Source organism: Chenopodium album, chromosome 11 (assembly GCF_948465745.1).
Source record: "Chenopodium album chromosome 11, dcCheAlbu1.1, whole genome shotgun sequence".
Taxonomy (NCBI): Eukaryota; Viridiplantae; Streptophyta; class Magnoliopsida; order Caryophyllales; family Amaranthaceae; genus Chenopodium; species Chenopodium album.
The window spans coordinates 39,216,729-39,231,120 of NC_137844.1; the positions used below are offsets into that span (position 1 = coordinate 39,216,729).

The 14,392-nt window shown below is 36.0% G+C and overlaps 1 protein-coding gene across 1 annotated transcript; it reads right to left on the bottom strand.

The window, feature by feature from the left end:
* Positions 1-2,572: 2,572 nt before the first annotated feature.
* LOC145566600 (protein FAR-RED IMPAIRED RESPONSE 1-like) lies at positions 2,573-5,903 on the bottom strand. The gene is made up of 5 exons (XM_081625969.1): positions 5,482-5,903; positions 4,512-5,012; positions 3,199-3,340; positions 2,737-2,799; positions 2,573-2,656 (listed from the first exon to the last, which is right to left on the bottom strand). Exons 1-5 carry the CDS (start codon positions 5,901-5,903, stop codon positions 2,573-2,575), a joined length of 1,212 nt encoding a protein of 403 aa, XP_081482095.1.
* Positions 5,904-14,392: the final 8,489 nt, after the last annotated feature.

The following is a 14,392-nucleotide window of genomic DNA, read 5'->3' on the forward strand; positions in this document are numbered from 1 at the left end:
GGACTTGCATTTTGAGATTTTATAACTGAAAGAGGGCTTGTTGCAACTTTGGAATATCTAGACGTGCTCTAATGAACTAGTAAAAGGTCTAAAGAAGTATCCTAGTACAACCTTGCTTAGTTGTCCTCTTTAGCCCCAACTCATGTGCACATTTGTATGATTAGTAATTCTTGAAAAGTCGCTCACTTTTCTTGCTTGTGATTTATATCCCAATGAGTTGACTTGGGTGATGAAAACATTGAAATTGGTGTAATTCGATGTTTTGTTGTGGTTTGTGTGAGTTGTGGGTTAAGCTCAATGGAAACCCTCACGAGATAAAAACTCATCCTCTTAGGCGATTTAGGGGTTTAAATTGCTTTTCACTTGTGCTAAAAGTGATTATGGTTGTTACCATGCGGATTTGTGTTTTTGTGCTTCCTCTTTATCACCTTTCCTTAGTTTGATCATTAGCAAGTTATTATCCTTCTTGATTTGACATGTTTGTTTTGCTCGAGGACTAGCAAAAGCTTAGCTTGGGGGGATTTGATAACTTGTCATTCGATATGATTTTAGGGCGATTTTGAACCTTGTTTACTTGACAAATTAGTGTTTTGGTTCATTTTTACTCTATTATTGTGCATTTTGTGTGTATCCTTTGCTTCACGGGTTGTTAGTGTTTTTGTTGAGTTTTTAGGTCCAAATACGACCATTTTGAAGCATATGGATGATAAACCGAGGTTAGAAGCTGAGACATAGGAGCAAAACCGAAGAAAAGGTGAAGAAAAAGGGCCTAAGAGACCCTGCACGGTCGTGCAACATCCTGCACGGTCGTGCAACATCCTGCACATCCGTGCAGGGGTGTTCCAGCAAGCACCATCCTTCTGCCAGAGCCTGCACGGACGTGCAATGATGCAGCACGTCCGTGCATCACCCCAAGCACGTCCGTGCAAAAGTCTACACGTTCGTGCGACTTGCCCAGATCAAATCAGGCTTTCTGCCTTGCTCTGCACGGCCGTGCACTAGGTGGCACGTTCGTGCAGCTTAGGCTGCACGTCCGTGCCAATCCTGGCACGTCTGTGCTGACCTGTAGACGAGCCCGACTCTTATTTTCATATAAATACTCCCCTTAACTCTTTTGTATGAGGATCCAAGTTTTTAGAGCTCTCCTCTTAGTTTGTAATCTTAGAAACACAAATACTCTCAAATCATTAGTTAGAATTTAATTGTTAGCTTGGAAATTTCAATCTCAATCATAGTAGAAGACAAGTTTCACCATTGTTATTCAAAGTTGAAGCTTCTAGTAACATTTCTTACTCTTCTCTTCCATTTTAATTACTTTGATTGTTAATTATTTGCCTAATTCTTGTATGCTTAGATTGTTAATTAGCTTAATCTTTAGTTTGAATCTTATTCATGAGTAGCTTGAAAACCTTAATTGCTTTAATCTCTATGGATTGTGAGTAGTCTAATTTTCTAGGGTTTAGGTAAAACCCTCAATGTAGTTACTAATTACTTGTTGCATGTGTTAATTTGGTAATTGTTGGGTGTTAATTAGTTGAGCTTAAGTGGTTTAATTGCGTAGTTCTTGTATATGGCCATTGCTAGAACTACTATCCAAGCTTTTTCAACGAAGGATCGAGAGATGAACTTGAGTTAGCTCCCTTATGCTTAATTGACTTGAAATGCCATGAGAATAGGAATTTCCAGTCAAGGGAATGTTTTTGTCATCGTGATTATGCTTTATTGCTTGTTTTATGCTTTGTAACCACGAGACTAGGTTGTATTCATGATTCAAGTAATCCCTCTAGCTTGAGAGAGTAGTTGGGTGCTTTAGATGACTTCCCCTATATTATCCCCTTAATTTACCATTGTTTGCTACATTTGTGATTTGTAATGAAGTTGAGTGGTATATCCCGAGCCCTAGAATCCTCTAAATATTGTTAATCTCCCCTTAGCCTTAGTTGATTTGAATTAGTTCATGTTACGTAAAACCAATCCAATGTCGATTTCATTTAGCTTATTTAAACGGTAGTATCTCGGTGGTTGATTCAATGCCTCTCTTGGGTTCGACCCTTTCTTACCCTTGCCATTAGTTAGTGATACCAACATAGGATTTTATCTTTGGTAAGCTTGAAGATAGCCTATCAAATTTTGTCTGCACGGACGTGCTGCATCATTGCACGTCCGTGCAGGCTCTAGCAGAAGGATGGTGCTTGCTGGAACACCCCTGCACGGACGTGTAGGATGTGGAACGACCGTGCAGGGTCTCTTAGGCCCTTTTCTTCTCCTTTTCTTTTTTTTGCTCCCATGTCTCGGCTTTTAACCTCGGTTTATCATCCATATGCTTCAAAATGGTAATATTTGGACCTAAAAACTCAACAAAAACAATAACAACCGTGAAGCAAAGGATACACACAAAATGCACGATAATAGAGTAAAAATGAACCAAAACACTAAGTAAACAAGGTTCAAAATCTCCCTAAAATCATATCAAATAACAAGTTATCACTTGCTGAGAAGGAGTTGAGAATGGAGACATCGGAATAGTGGCAGGGGGAGAAGTTGGTGAGTAACAATTAAAATCATCCAGTAACTAATCATTGCTTAATACTTGAGCTTCACCAGCAGCCTCCCAGAACTCAACATAAGAATTTGGACCCTTCTTCTTACGCCTCACCTGAGTTGACACAATCAAGCTTTAGAAACACTCAAGCTTCATCAAGATACAAATAATTAACATAAACAATATTAATATACCGGCTTCTTCACAAATTTGCTTGACTCAGGAGCATCAGTGGGTTGCGTCTGAGTGTGACAGCCCTAAAGGCAAAACACAGAATGCACTAGCTAAATAAGTAGTCAGTGCCCCTATAAATGTTTTTTAACTAAGTAAGTAGGCAATAGTAATACCTTAGCAGTTTTTAACTTGCTGGTCTTGTACCCTAATTCAGCAAGGGTTTTGTTCCTAGACCCATTTGGTCGCCCTCTAGGCTTCTATTTAATAATCGGATCTAAAATGTTGCAAGTGGAGTTAATAGGATGATTGCTTAAGGGCATCAACTCGGAGGTACCGCCCCCTAAAATTTGTGGGCTGATAGCAGCGAATGGAGTAGTGGCAGGGGGAGAAGTTGTTGCGGAGGGTGTTGCTTGATGAAGAGGGGTTGACATCGGAGTAGGGACAGGGGGATAAGTTGTTGAGTTAATCTCTGGATTTGGTACCACCAACTGTTCTAACAGTTTTGCACGCTTCTCTTTCACCACCGCACGAGGCTTGGAAATTTCTTCTCGAACAGCCTCAACCGTATCATCATCTACTGCAGACGCATCGTCATACAAAGCCTCAAGGTCAGGGATCAAGGTGCTGTACCGTTTTCATTCCTTGGTCTCAGGGCCGTAGAAATGATTTTTGGGGCCCTGTTCCAAATCGAAAAAGGGGCCCTTAATAATGTGAAAATTATACATTTTTTAAAAAATTTATAATTTAGACAATGCACAATTTTCCTATATATATATTGCAAAATGAAAAATGCTTTCATATAAAAATGATAAATTCAATTATGCAAAATTAAATTCGGATATTTTATTCATATTGATAATAGTAACTCAATACAACTCAAAGCTCATATCAATTGAAACTATCAAAACCAGAAATAATTAACAAAAAAAAATCAAAAATTTACCTAAAATTGATTGCTTCAATTTGTTCCCCTCAAACAGAAAAAAAAAAAAAAAATTGCTTCAAACCTTCAATTCGTTTTTGATTTTGTATAATTATATCAATTGGGAATAGATAGATGAAGATGAATAGATGATTGAATGGAAGATAACCCATATATATGGGAAAATAATAACCGTTTGATAACAAAAATTTCGATAGATTGAATTTGATTTCTTGACTGAGTTTATTTTTTTTTCCGTTGAAAATCCTTCAATGGGAAAATATGCATTACAATTTTCCATAGTTGATAAGTTGATTGATGTAATTATGGAGGAATTTGGAAACTTGAAGAAACTAATATGGAAGGTTGAATAAAGAAGGTTGAATTGATTGAATGGGAATTGGGTAATTGATTCAATGCATGAATGTTATCAGTGTTGTTTGCTCCTTGTTGTCTGCTTTGGCGTTATAAACAAGATTAATTTTTTTTTTTTAAAATAAGAATTGGAAAAAAATTGGGCCCCTTTAAATTGGGGGCCCTGTGCAAGGGAACACCTTGCACATGGTGTTCTACGGGCCTGCTTGGTCTATGACGGATCATGGTAAGCGACTTTTACACGGGTGTTCCTCCTCACAACATCTTTCCGCCACTGAACAAGTACAAATTTGGGAGGAATATCTTTAACCCTATTACCATCCCACACTCTTATGATGTGCCTACATAGAATGTCGTCCTTCTCAAACTTGCGACAGTCTCAAGAACTGTCTTTTGTAACAGGGTTAAAGGTAACTGAGTAAAATCTTTTGAAGTCAGTCAGCTTTTCCTCAGTGGTTCCACTTTTTTTTAATCTAAACTCTATCTTCAATTAAGTACTGAATAGCCCCAGAACTTATAATATCCTGGACCTTGGGAATCACATACAACATATGGCCACATTCTTTTTGTACTTCTTGGAATTTTGCATCAGTGTATATTTTTTGAAAAAACTTCTCCACTTTAAATCCACTAACAAGCCGCCTGATGTATTTTGAATCCCTATCATCGGCATCAGTCTCATCAGTGACCCTCTTCTTCATTTCCTGGCAATACTTTTCAGGGAATTCACATAATTTAGTGTACCTATCAACAAAACCATCAAAGAACTTGTTTATGCTCTCTACCCTCTGCGTCGTTTTCATCCCCGCCCAAAAGTACTTCTTCATGTAAGCAGGCACCCACATGTGCCTTTCTACAAACAACTCTTGCAGCCATTCATTATCCTCTAACTTATACAACTTCATTGCTTCACACCATCGTTTTTGGAATTCATCAATAGTGAAGCTGTTGTATATAACATTCTTCAAAGGATTCTTAAAGTCATTATACTTGACATAGCTGAAGGGTAAACAAAATGAAACAGTCCTTACAAGGCAGGACCAGGACTTAACAGCACCTCAACATTACAAGACAAGCAACATTATCAATATAGTAGTGGAAAACTAATATCTGATTAGTCCACTAGTACATCACAAGGGACAATCCTCTATGATGAAACAGTCCTTACAAGACATTACCATTAGCTGAAGATAGAATGCATGAAATTTACATACTGTAAGTACACTTTAACATACTCTAAATACCAACAGAAATTGATATTTGTAAAAAGAGTGCTCATGTAGAAAAATAAGGGAACATGGAAACATATGCAGAATACAATGCAGAAAAAGAGTGCTCATGAAGAAGGCAATTACATACACTAAATCAGAACATCTAAATGCACGTAATCCATTAGGAAACAATAAATACTTACAGTTCACACTTCCTAAGTTTTTCGAGAAATTTCTTTAAGATATGTCATATGCACCATCGATGCCGTGTGTTTGGCATAACTTCGACTAAGGGCTTCCTCATTGCAGGTGCTTGATCTGTAAGGATGGCTTTGGGAGCTTTATTTCCCATATAGGACAACCATTGACGGAATATCCAACGAAATGTGTCAGAATCTTCACGAGATACAAGAGCACAACCTAACAACAATGATTGACCGTGATGATTAACTCCGACAAAATTAACAAACGGGAGCTCATACTCATTGGTGAGATACGTTGCATTGAAACACACCACATCTCCAAAATCTTCATATGCTACTATACTCCACGCATCAATCCAAAGTACATCCTTCAAACGACCTTTTTCATCCAACCGATGGACATGGAAAAATTTATGGTTGTCTGCTTGCATGTAATCAAAGTATTCCATCATAGCATTTGCATCTCCCCCCGCCATCTTCAAACGTCTTTTCTTATACACCTCATGTTGCATATCCTTGACATTAGGCAAGTTCTCACTTTTAGTTCCCAAACAACCACGAATTTTAGTCACCAGTACTCCAACCTCAAAATAATTAAATCAACCTCTTACGAATTGTAGAGGTCATTTTCTTCATACGATATTCTTTAACTAACTTAGCCATAGCGGGGTCCAATATGCTCCAATTCAACCGTTATCAAGACCCAAAGCCCTTCCCTATTAACACTACCATAAATCCTAGCTTGACACTCACATTTTTTGTATTTTCTTTTGCACCGCGCAAGGTCATTCTACTATATCCCCATTCCTATTCCCAACACTTCCTCCAACTTCCATTAGCTTTGCTCTTTTCTTTGCCTCCCGCTGCGCCCTCATATTGGGTGGACCCTAACATTCACACTTCTAAGTCATTCCCCTAATCTCTTTCTTAGTGGTATATGCGGTTTGATCTCTACTAACTCTAAACCCACATTGCTCTGCATAAGACTTATAATACACCTGAATTTCCTCCCAATCATTGAATATCATACCAACTTTTGGAGGATCAACATCAGTCACAACAGAGACCTTATTTGTTGAAACATTTGTTTCAAAATATGCAAAGACTGAATTAGGGAAGAGGTTTAGATTGGTGTACCCCTAATATCATTATTCTCCACATTTTTGGTAAGGGAAATACTTTCCAACTTCTTTGTATCTAAATACTCATCATCATCACCACTACTACAGTCAACATCACTCAAATTACATACTTGATCACACCCACCTACTTCATTTACATCCCTTACAAGAAACTCATCCATCTCAGCCATATCAAACCATTACTCAACTATCATACCTATCCCAACAACAATAGCACGCACTGTTAACCCAGGTCAATTAAATGTAAATCATTATGAAATTAAGCTACCAAGAACCAATAAATAAATCCAACGCATAACAGCCCAACCACATATTCCAACCACTTTAAGATTATAGTTACCAATTACCAGAATTAAAAAAACAACAGATGTACGAGTTCAACATTATTTCAATTAATATGAAATTTGAAAGCATATTGCAAAAACAAGACAATTAAGCCACTTATGAGATTAATTAGTTTAGCAATTCACAATTCAACAACAATTACTAATTCAACAACAATTCAAATTAAGATTGAATTGAAACTTTAATGCCAAAACAAGACAATTAAGCTTAAGAATTCACAATTCAACAACAATTAGCAATTCAACAACAATTCAAAGTAAGACTAGACAGAATTTTAACTGGATAAAGTTGCGTAATTTACATCAGATCTACGGAAAATGCTTCACTGGGATAACATCGAATAGGAGATAAATCAGATCTAGGGGCCTTACCAATTCAAGAGATAATTCATGGGGGGAATCAAGCAAAGAGGAGCAGAGCAACCGAGCAACTAAAGAGAGAGAGACTGACGAACAATTATAGAGAGGGAGGAACAAGAGGAACAACAGTAAAGAGGTGGGGGTGAAGTGAAGAAAGAGAAAGAGCAAAAGGAACTGACGGAGTTAACTTACTCCTACTAACGACTGATGGGTCCCATATTGTGTTAATAATTTAAAAATACAATTGTCCAACGTGGCGGGTGAGAGAAACAGCTAAAAATCTCACCGAGAGTAACCTGGGCACTCTCCCTAGAGGCCACCATGTAGAATTTCCGCGTTTTTTTCTTTTCTTTTCCTTTTTTTTGGGAATTTCTCAATGGTAACGCTAAACTTTTTAATTTTCTCAGTGGTGAATTACAAATATACTTATTATCAATGGTAAACTCTAATTACCTGTAATAGTCAATGGTAACATTAATGATATTTATATGCAATTATAAGCCTAATTCTAGTTAACTAAAGCCTAACCATGGTTAATTATTTATTTTTTAATAATAAAATTGTATTAATTTTTTTTTTAAAAACCCCTCCCCACTCACCCAACCACCACCGGACCCCTCCCTGGCCGGCGGCGCCGAGCTCCCCACCTCCACCGGCGATTCCCTACCCCTCCCTCCCGTACTTCCGGCCATCCCCAACCCTCCTTCACCCTCGATTCCCATCTCTCCTCTCCCACTCCGATTCCTATCCCGACCAAAAACCTACCCTCTTGTCTCTCCTTCCCCGAAACGCCCTTTTTCCTTGTTCCCTGCCACCCTAAACGCCAAATGCGACAATATGCATCATTCCACGGAATCCACGCACAACAATGTCTTATAAATCAGCCTCTTTTCTTGTAAATTTGTTTGAACAAGCTTAATAATCTAGTGAAATTGAGATTATAGGTTTCGAGATTTAAGGACAAAAGAATCGATTGATACAAAAATTAGGATTTTGCCCAGTTTAGTGGTGGTAGGTTGCAGCCCAGATTGGGTGAGAGAGAGAGAGAGAGAGAGAGAGAGAGAGAGAGAGAGTGTGTGTGTGTGTGTGTGTGTGTGTGTGTGAGAGAGAGAGAAAGAAAGAGAGAAGAGATGACCGAAGACAATGGAGGAGAGAGAGAGTGGAGTTGAGGAGAATTGTGTGTGTTTTCATGGCGGAAAGAGGAGAAAGAAAATAGGGGAATTTAGTAGGTCAGGGTCACCGACAGGGGAGATAGGGGGGCGGTGGGGGGTCATCGGCGGGAGCTAGGGGGTCGCCGACGGGAGCTAGGGGGTCGCCGACCAGCGAGGGGTAAGATGGTGGCAGGTGGGTAGGCTATGGGATTGGTTTTTTTTTTTAACTTTAACTACAGTTAAGAAATTAATAAAAAGAAATTAATCATTAATGTTACCATTGGCATAAGTAAATAATTAGAGTTTACCATTGATAATAAGTACTTTTGTAGTTTACCACTTAGAAAAATAGAAAGTTTAGTGTTACCATTGAGAATTTCCCTTTTTTTCTTATTCTTTTCTTTTGTTCTTTCCTTACACGAGAACTCATTGACGCCATTTGATGTCCGTCGGCAACACCACCACCCTTCGACCACTACACCAGCAACCGTACCCATCAACCCATGTGGCCTTTTCCTTTCTTTCTCCTTTGTTGATATCAAATGTGTAAATATGTAGGTAATTGATTTTGGGTTTTGACTAATTGTTTGAAACTAGTTTAATTAGTATGATAAATTACATTTTGATGGTTTAAAATTTATATTTTCAGATTTTATAAATGTTATAAAATTTTTCAGATTATGTAAATTTTATAACCTAGGGTTTTTAATTATTGAATTTATGATTTTTAGGATTTTATGAGAAATTGATTTAGGGCATTGTACTTGTACCTATGCTAAAAATCATTAATTAAGCATAAATATATGTTTTTAATTAAGTTTTGAGAGGTTTTTCATCATATTATATTTCAGGAAATTATTTGGGTTATTAATGTTAGTTATTTTTCTAAGAGGAGATTATTTTCTAGAATTATTTTAAGTGGTTAAAAGTGGCATCATAAAGAATTGTTTATACGAGGTACATACATGCCTACTTCGCTGTACATAGTACTATGTTTAGGTACCAAATGAGCAAAAACTTAGTTTCATATTTATAGTACTCTTGATTGGAAATTGTTTGGTTAAACATTAAATTAATGCATGTGCTTATGTTTATGAGACATGTTTTGGTGAGTTGATTATGTTTGTATGAAATTATTGGATTAGATTAACTGTTGGTATGGAATATTGATACAAGCATGTTTTATAGGATCGATTTATTAATCATATTGGTTTGAAGGATTGGAATTGAATGGTTTAAGTGGAATAATGAATTTATAAATTATTCCATGAGGATATTTTGTGATGTGATCATCATTGTCTTAAATAAGATTAAAAGTGAATTCCTATATATGATTATGTATGTTTAATTGAATGAGTTGGTTAATAATTAAACTTGTTGTAAACACGTAAAGTGAAACATGGATGAGCAATAAAACTTTGGAAAGTATGCCCTTTTAGAGTATTGACAATTATAGGTTGGGGTACACGATGGTAGCCCTTTACTTTTCGAGTCTTGTTTGATCAACTTGTTCTCTTTTCTTTAAATATTTATTACATTTTATTAAGAGAGTTAAATGGGATCCTAGACTAATTTTGTGAAAATTAATTGGAGTCTCGCCTATTCTTGCAGCCACACTATATTTTATTTTAAATGGTAATTTGACCAAAATGATTTTGTGGGTTAGAGAAACTTGTTTATTGCTTAATCCAAATTAAATTAATTAGATAAATAAAACATAAAGATTCAATTGATTAGAATTGGTTAGTGAGTATTTGAGGTGATTAGAATTGGTTAGTGAGAATGTTGAGGTGATTGAATTACTTAAGTGTGGAGTCTTTAATGAAGTCATGTTTTATGTTTATCTACTTTAAATTGTTGAGCATGTTAGGTTTAGTGCATTATAAATTATTGTATATACTCAGCTTTGTTGATTAATTACGTGCTTTGTTTGTGTGTTTTCTTTCGTCATGGACTTCGCCTTTCAATGACCTAGTGATGATCCAATTATATATTACACTTGTGTTATTAGGGAGAAATATTGCACATGTTAGATTATTGATGATGTGAAGTTCATGAATTTAGCATACGCATTGTGAAGGGATTGGTGTGATTAAGAGTAATCGATTCTTGTGTTGAACTTATATATGAATTTAGTTTATGCTTTGAATTTTGAATATTGGTTTGGTTTTAAATAAGGGCCTTATATATGGCTTCAATTTATAAGCTTTGACTTATTGGTTTTCTTTACTATATTATTTTATGATTTAAGTTTGGATTTTCCGCTGCAATATTACGATAAAACGTTTTAACACGTGGCGGTAACATATCAATAGTTCTCCTCTATTTTATTTAAAGTATGTGCGTGGTTTGGAAAGGGGAGAATTATAAGGGTGTTACAAATTGGTGTCAGAGCTTAGGTTACATTTTAATTACTGCTAAAGTCATTTTAAAGTGTTTAGGCACCTAAAGTTTTAAACAGTGAGTTTTTTTTTTTTTTTTTGAAAATTATTGGGAAAATCTGATCTCTTTGGTAACATTCAATTTCTTATTTTTCTCTTTGATAAATTGAGAAAAAAGTTATTATCTTTGGTAACATTGTATAATTGATATTAAGTTACATATGACATTTATGATGGTTTTTTTTTATTAAATTAAATATTTAACTCTAGTTAGGAATTTTTAATTTTTTAACAATTAAAAAATATATTTACAAAATTAAAATTTTTACTTTATAATTTTTTTTTTTTTTTAAAAAAAAAAAACTATCCCAACTCCCTCCCTAGCCCCACCAGCCACCTCCCTCCCCACCAACATCGGTACCAATGCCCGATGCCCATCCCCTGTGCTGGCGTCCAGCCTTATCCCCATCGACAACCCCAACCCCACTCCCTTCTCCCCAGCCCGAAAATCCCACTCCCTTTTCCCCTTCCCATCACCCTCCCTGAATAATTATCACCTCCAAATCCTAAATGTCGTACCAGAACCACCGACGACAACGCCACCATTAGGGTTTGCCACTCTATTGGGAGCACCCGCAATTGGAGTCGAATAAAACCCATAAATGGCATTGATAATTTGGGAAAACACTGTAAATAATTTTGGGAAGATTTTGGGGGATAAATTGAGGAAAGAAAGTGAAAAATCTTTATGCGTTTTTTTCCCAAAAATTTGTTCAAGGGTGGGGGAAAATCAGCCAGCGGGGGAGAATTCGGGACGGCAACAGGGGAGAATTCGAGGCTACGATAGGGGAGAAGATCATCCCGCGCAGGCAGTAGAGGGGGAGGGGAAAGGGTGGTCGGGTTAGTGATGGATGGGTTTTTAAAATTTATATATATATTATATATATATTATATATATATATATATATATATATTATATATATATATATATATATATATATATATATATATATATATATATATATATATATATATATATATATATATATATATATATATATAACCCCTCCATCATTAACTGTGGTTATAAAACTAACTGTGGTTAAGTATTTTTAATTAAAATAACTACTATTATTGGTAATAAAAAATTCAGGTTTACCAAAGACAATAACTTTTTCCCTAATTAACCAAAGAGAAAAATAAGAAATTAGGTGTTACCAAAGAGAATTTCCCAAAATTATTTTATTTGAATAAATTTAATTCGGCATTAAAATAATTTATGTATTGATTTTCCAATTGAGAGAGATATTGAGAGAGATTTAAGAATTCTCACTATTTCTTTCGACAAAATCTATTTATTCTGGTGTGGATGGCAGGCAGGCCTATATTTCTTGGTTTTAAAGGACTCCTTATGAGCATTCTTTCTATCTACTATTATCTAAAATTAATCAAGTTTTAGATTAAATTAACATATTATGGAAGAAATGGATTAATTACAATCTTGGGAGAGATAATGGCTCGAAAAGACGAAAACTACATTTTCAGTAGCTCTCTAGCACTCATGGAGAGCTAGGAACGAATTTTTTTTTAGTTATCCTTGATTATCCAGTATCCATGTTTAACAAGTTTGCGTGTGATCTGTTGGCCACAATTAATGCATTTAGGGACATGGCAAAGAGGTTGTGATTGGCATCAACGAGATAAAGTGGAAGAAGCCTAAAGAGGGATATGTCAAACTTAATACTGACGGGACTTGGAGAAACAACGGACGAGCAGGTGCTGGTAGTGTGATTCTAGGAGACAATGGTAGATGGATTGCTGGGAAATCCCGGAAGATTTGAGCTAGAAGTTGTAATACCCGTAAATTTTGTGATTTTATAAATTTTATTTTTCTATATAAGTTACAATTTAATTTATTATTTTATTAAATTATAAAACCTATTTTAAGTCTACTAGGATTCTTTTTATAAGATATTATTTAAATAGCCTCGTAACCCTAATTATATGAAGTGAAATTTGCAGCTTTTATTAAATGCTTTGACTCTCTTCTTTTTTTTTCTTCGTTTCCTTTCATCCCTGAGTGTTTTCTCATCATCAAAATTTTGCTAGTTTGATAGTTTCCTAGCAATTTCATTCATGCGTGATTACGTGGCCTTGAATGATAATTTTTTAGTATCATTTTCTTTCTTCCCAAAAGGTAATCACACTATTAATATTTTGGAGTAGTATGTTTATATTTTTTTCTCGTAATCACCCGTATCTTAATCTTTGGAATTTTTTAATTATAGAGTATTGATTGTACATCGTACTTGTTTCGGGGATTTTTTGGATAACCCGAAAGGGGGGTATGGATTCCCGCGGGAGACAGATCCGGGATGCAACACTCGTATGGCCTGAACACCTACAAAACAACGAATCTCCGATTTACCGGAGATCCGCCTCCGACAATCAAGTTAGTGACCGGAAAACGGAATTTTAGAGAGAGAAAGTAGAGAGAAGTGAGAGCATATTTTAGGCATTGTGCCTTTGGGAATTGTGTGTTGTTTCCTTCTATCATGAAATGATGGGGTACTTATAGGAAGATGGGAGATCATGCTCCTAAGGTTTCATAACCTAGGAAGATCGGCTGCCCTATACGTGATTGACATGTGTATTAAGGTTTCCTTCATGCTAGGTATGTTTCCTTGATGGGCTTTGAGCCCTTTATTTTATGATATCTCTTTTTAGGCTACGTGTCATGCTCTTATTGGCCTTTATTTAGCTGAGCAGGATGCCACGTGTCGGCCTATAATTTGGCCACGTGTTGGCCTCTCATTTGTCTATAAAAGGGGGTAAAAATACCCCGAAACATAAGCTCCTCGAGAGGGGTGATTTCTCTTCTCAAGAGGGATTATACCTCTCGAAAATGAATTTATAACTTCTTTGGATTCGACATCTTGTCTAGTTCAATTAAAAAAGGTTTGATTAACTTGGAAAATTTTTATACCTTGGCCGGTATGATATTTTCTAAGTTAATCAATCATAATAATGATTGTCCTTGAACTAGATAGATGTCGATCATTATGCTTTTAAGCCCCACTTTGATTGTCTTGCGACTAATGGGTTACTTAAAGTACCTTTCTTACAAGATTTGATTGGCTATTAAGCTTTTTTCAATTCCTCTTATTCATGAGGTTTGCCCTATTTGGTGTATCCTTTTTAAGGATTATTTTGGACCTAGGCTTGTTAAAAGATATTTGTCATTTAGACACTTTTTCTTTAATGGCCAATTAGGCTTAGATGCTAATTTTGCATTCATTCGGCATCTAGTCTAGAAGGTTTCAATTAACTTAGACTAGGAAAATGCCGAGAAACATTTAGCACTTGCCAAGGGGCTTTGCCTCGTGTCTGTGCCGAATTAGATATAGCATTTGTCGAGATTCTTAGTCTCGTCTCTATGCCACGTGGGATGAATTTTCCTTTGTCTTTTCTAGGCGTCCAACGATTTTTTAGTTGTTTGGACTAACCTTTGAGAGGTCAATTGACATTATCTTTTTGGCCCTCTCAATAACTTCAAGTTCTTATTAACAAGAAGTTTCGTCCTATGC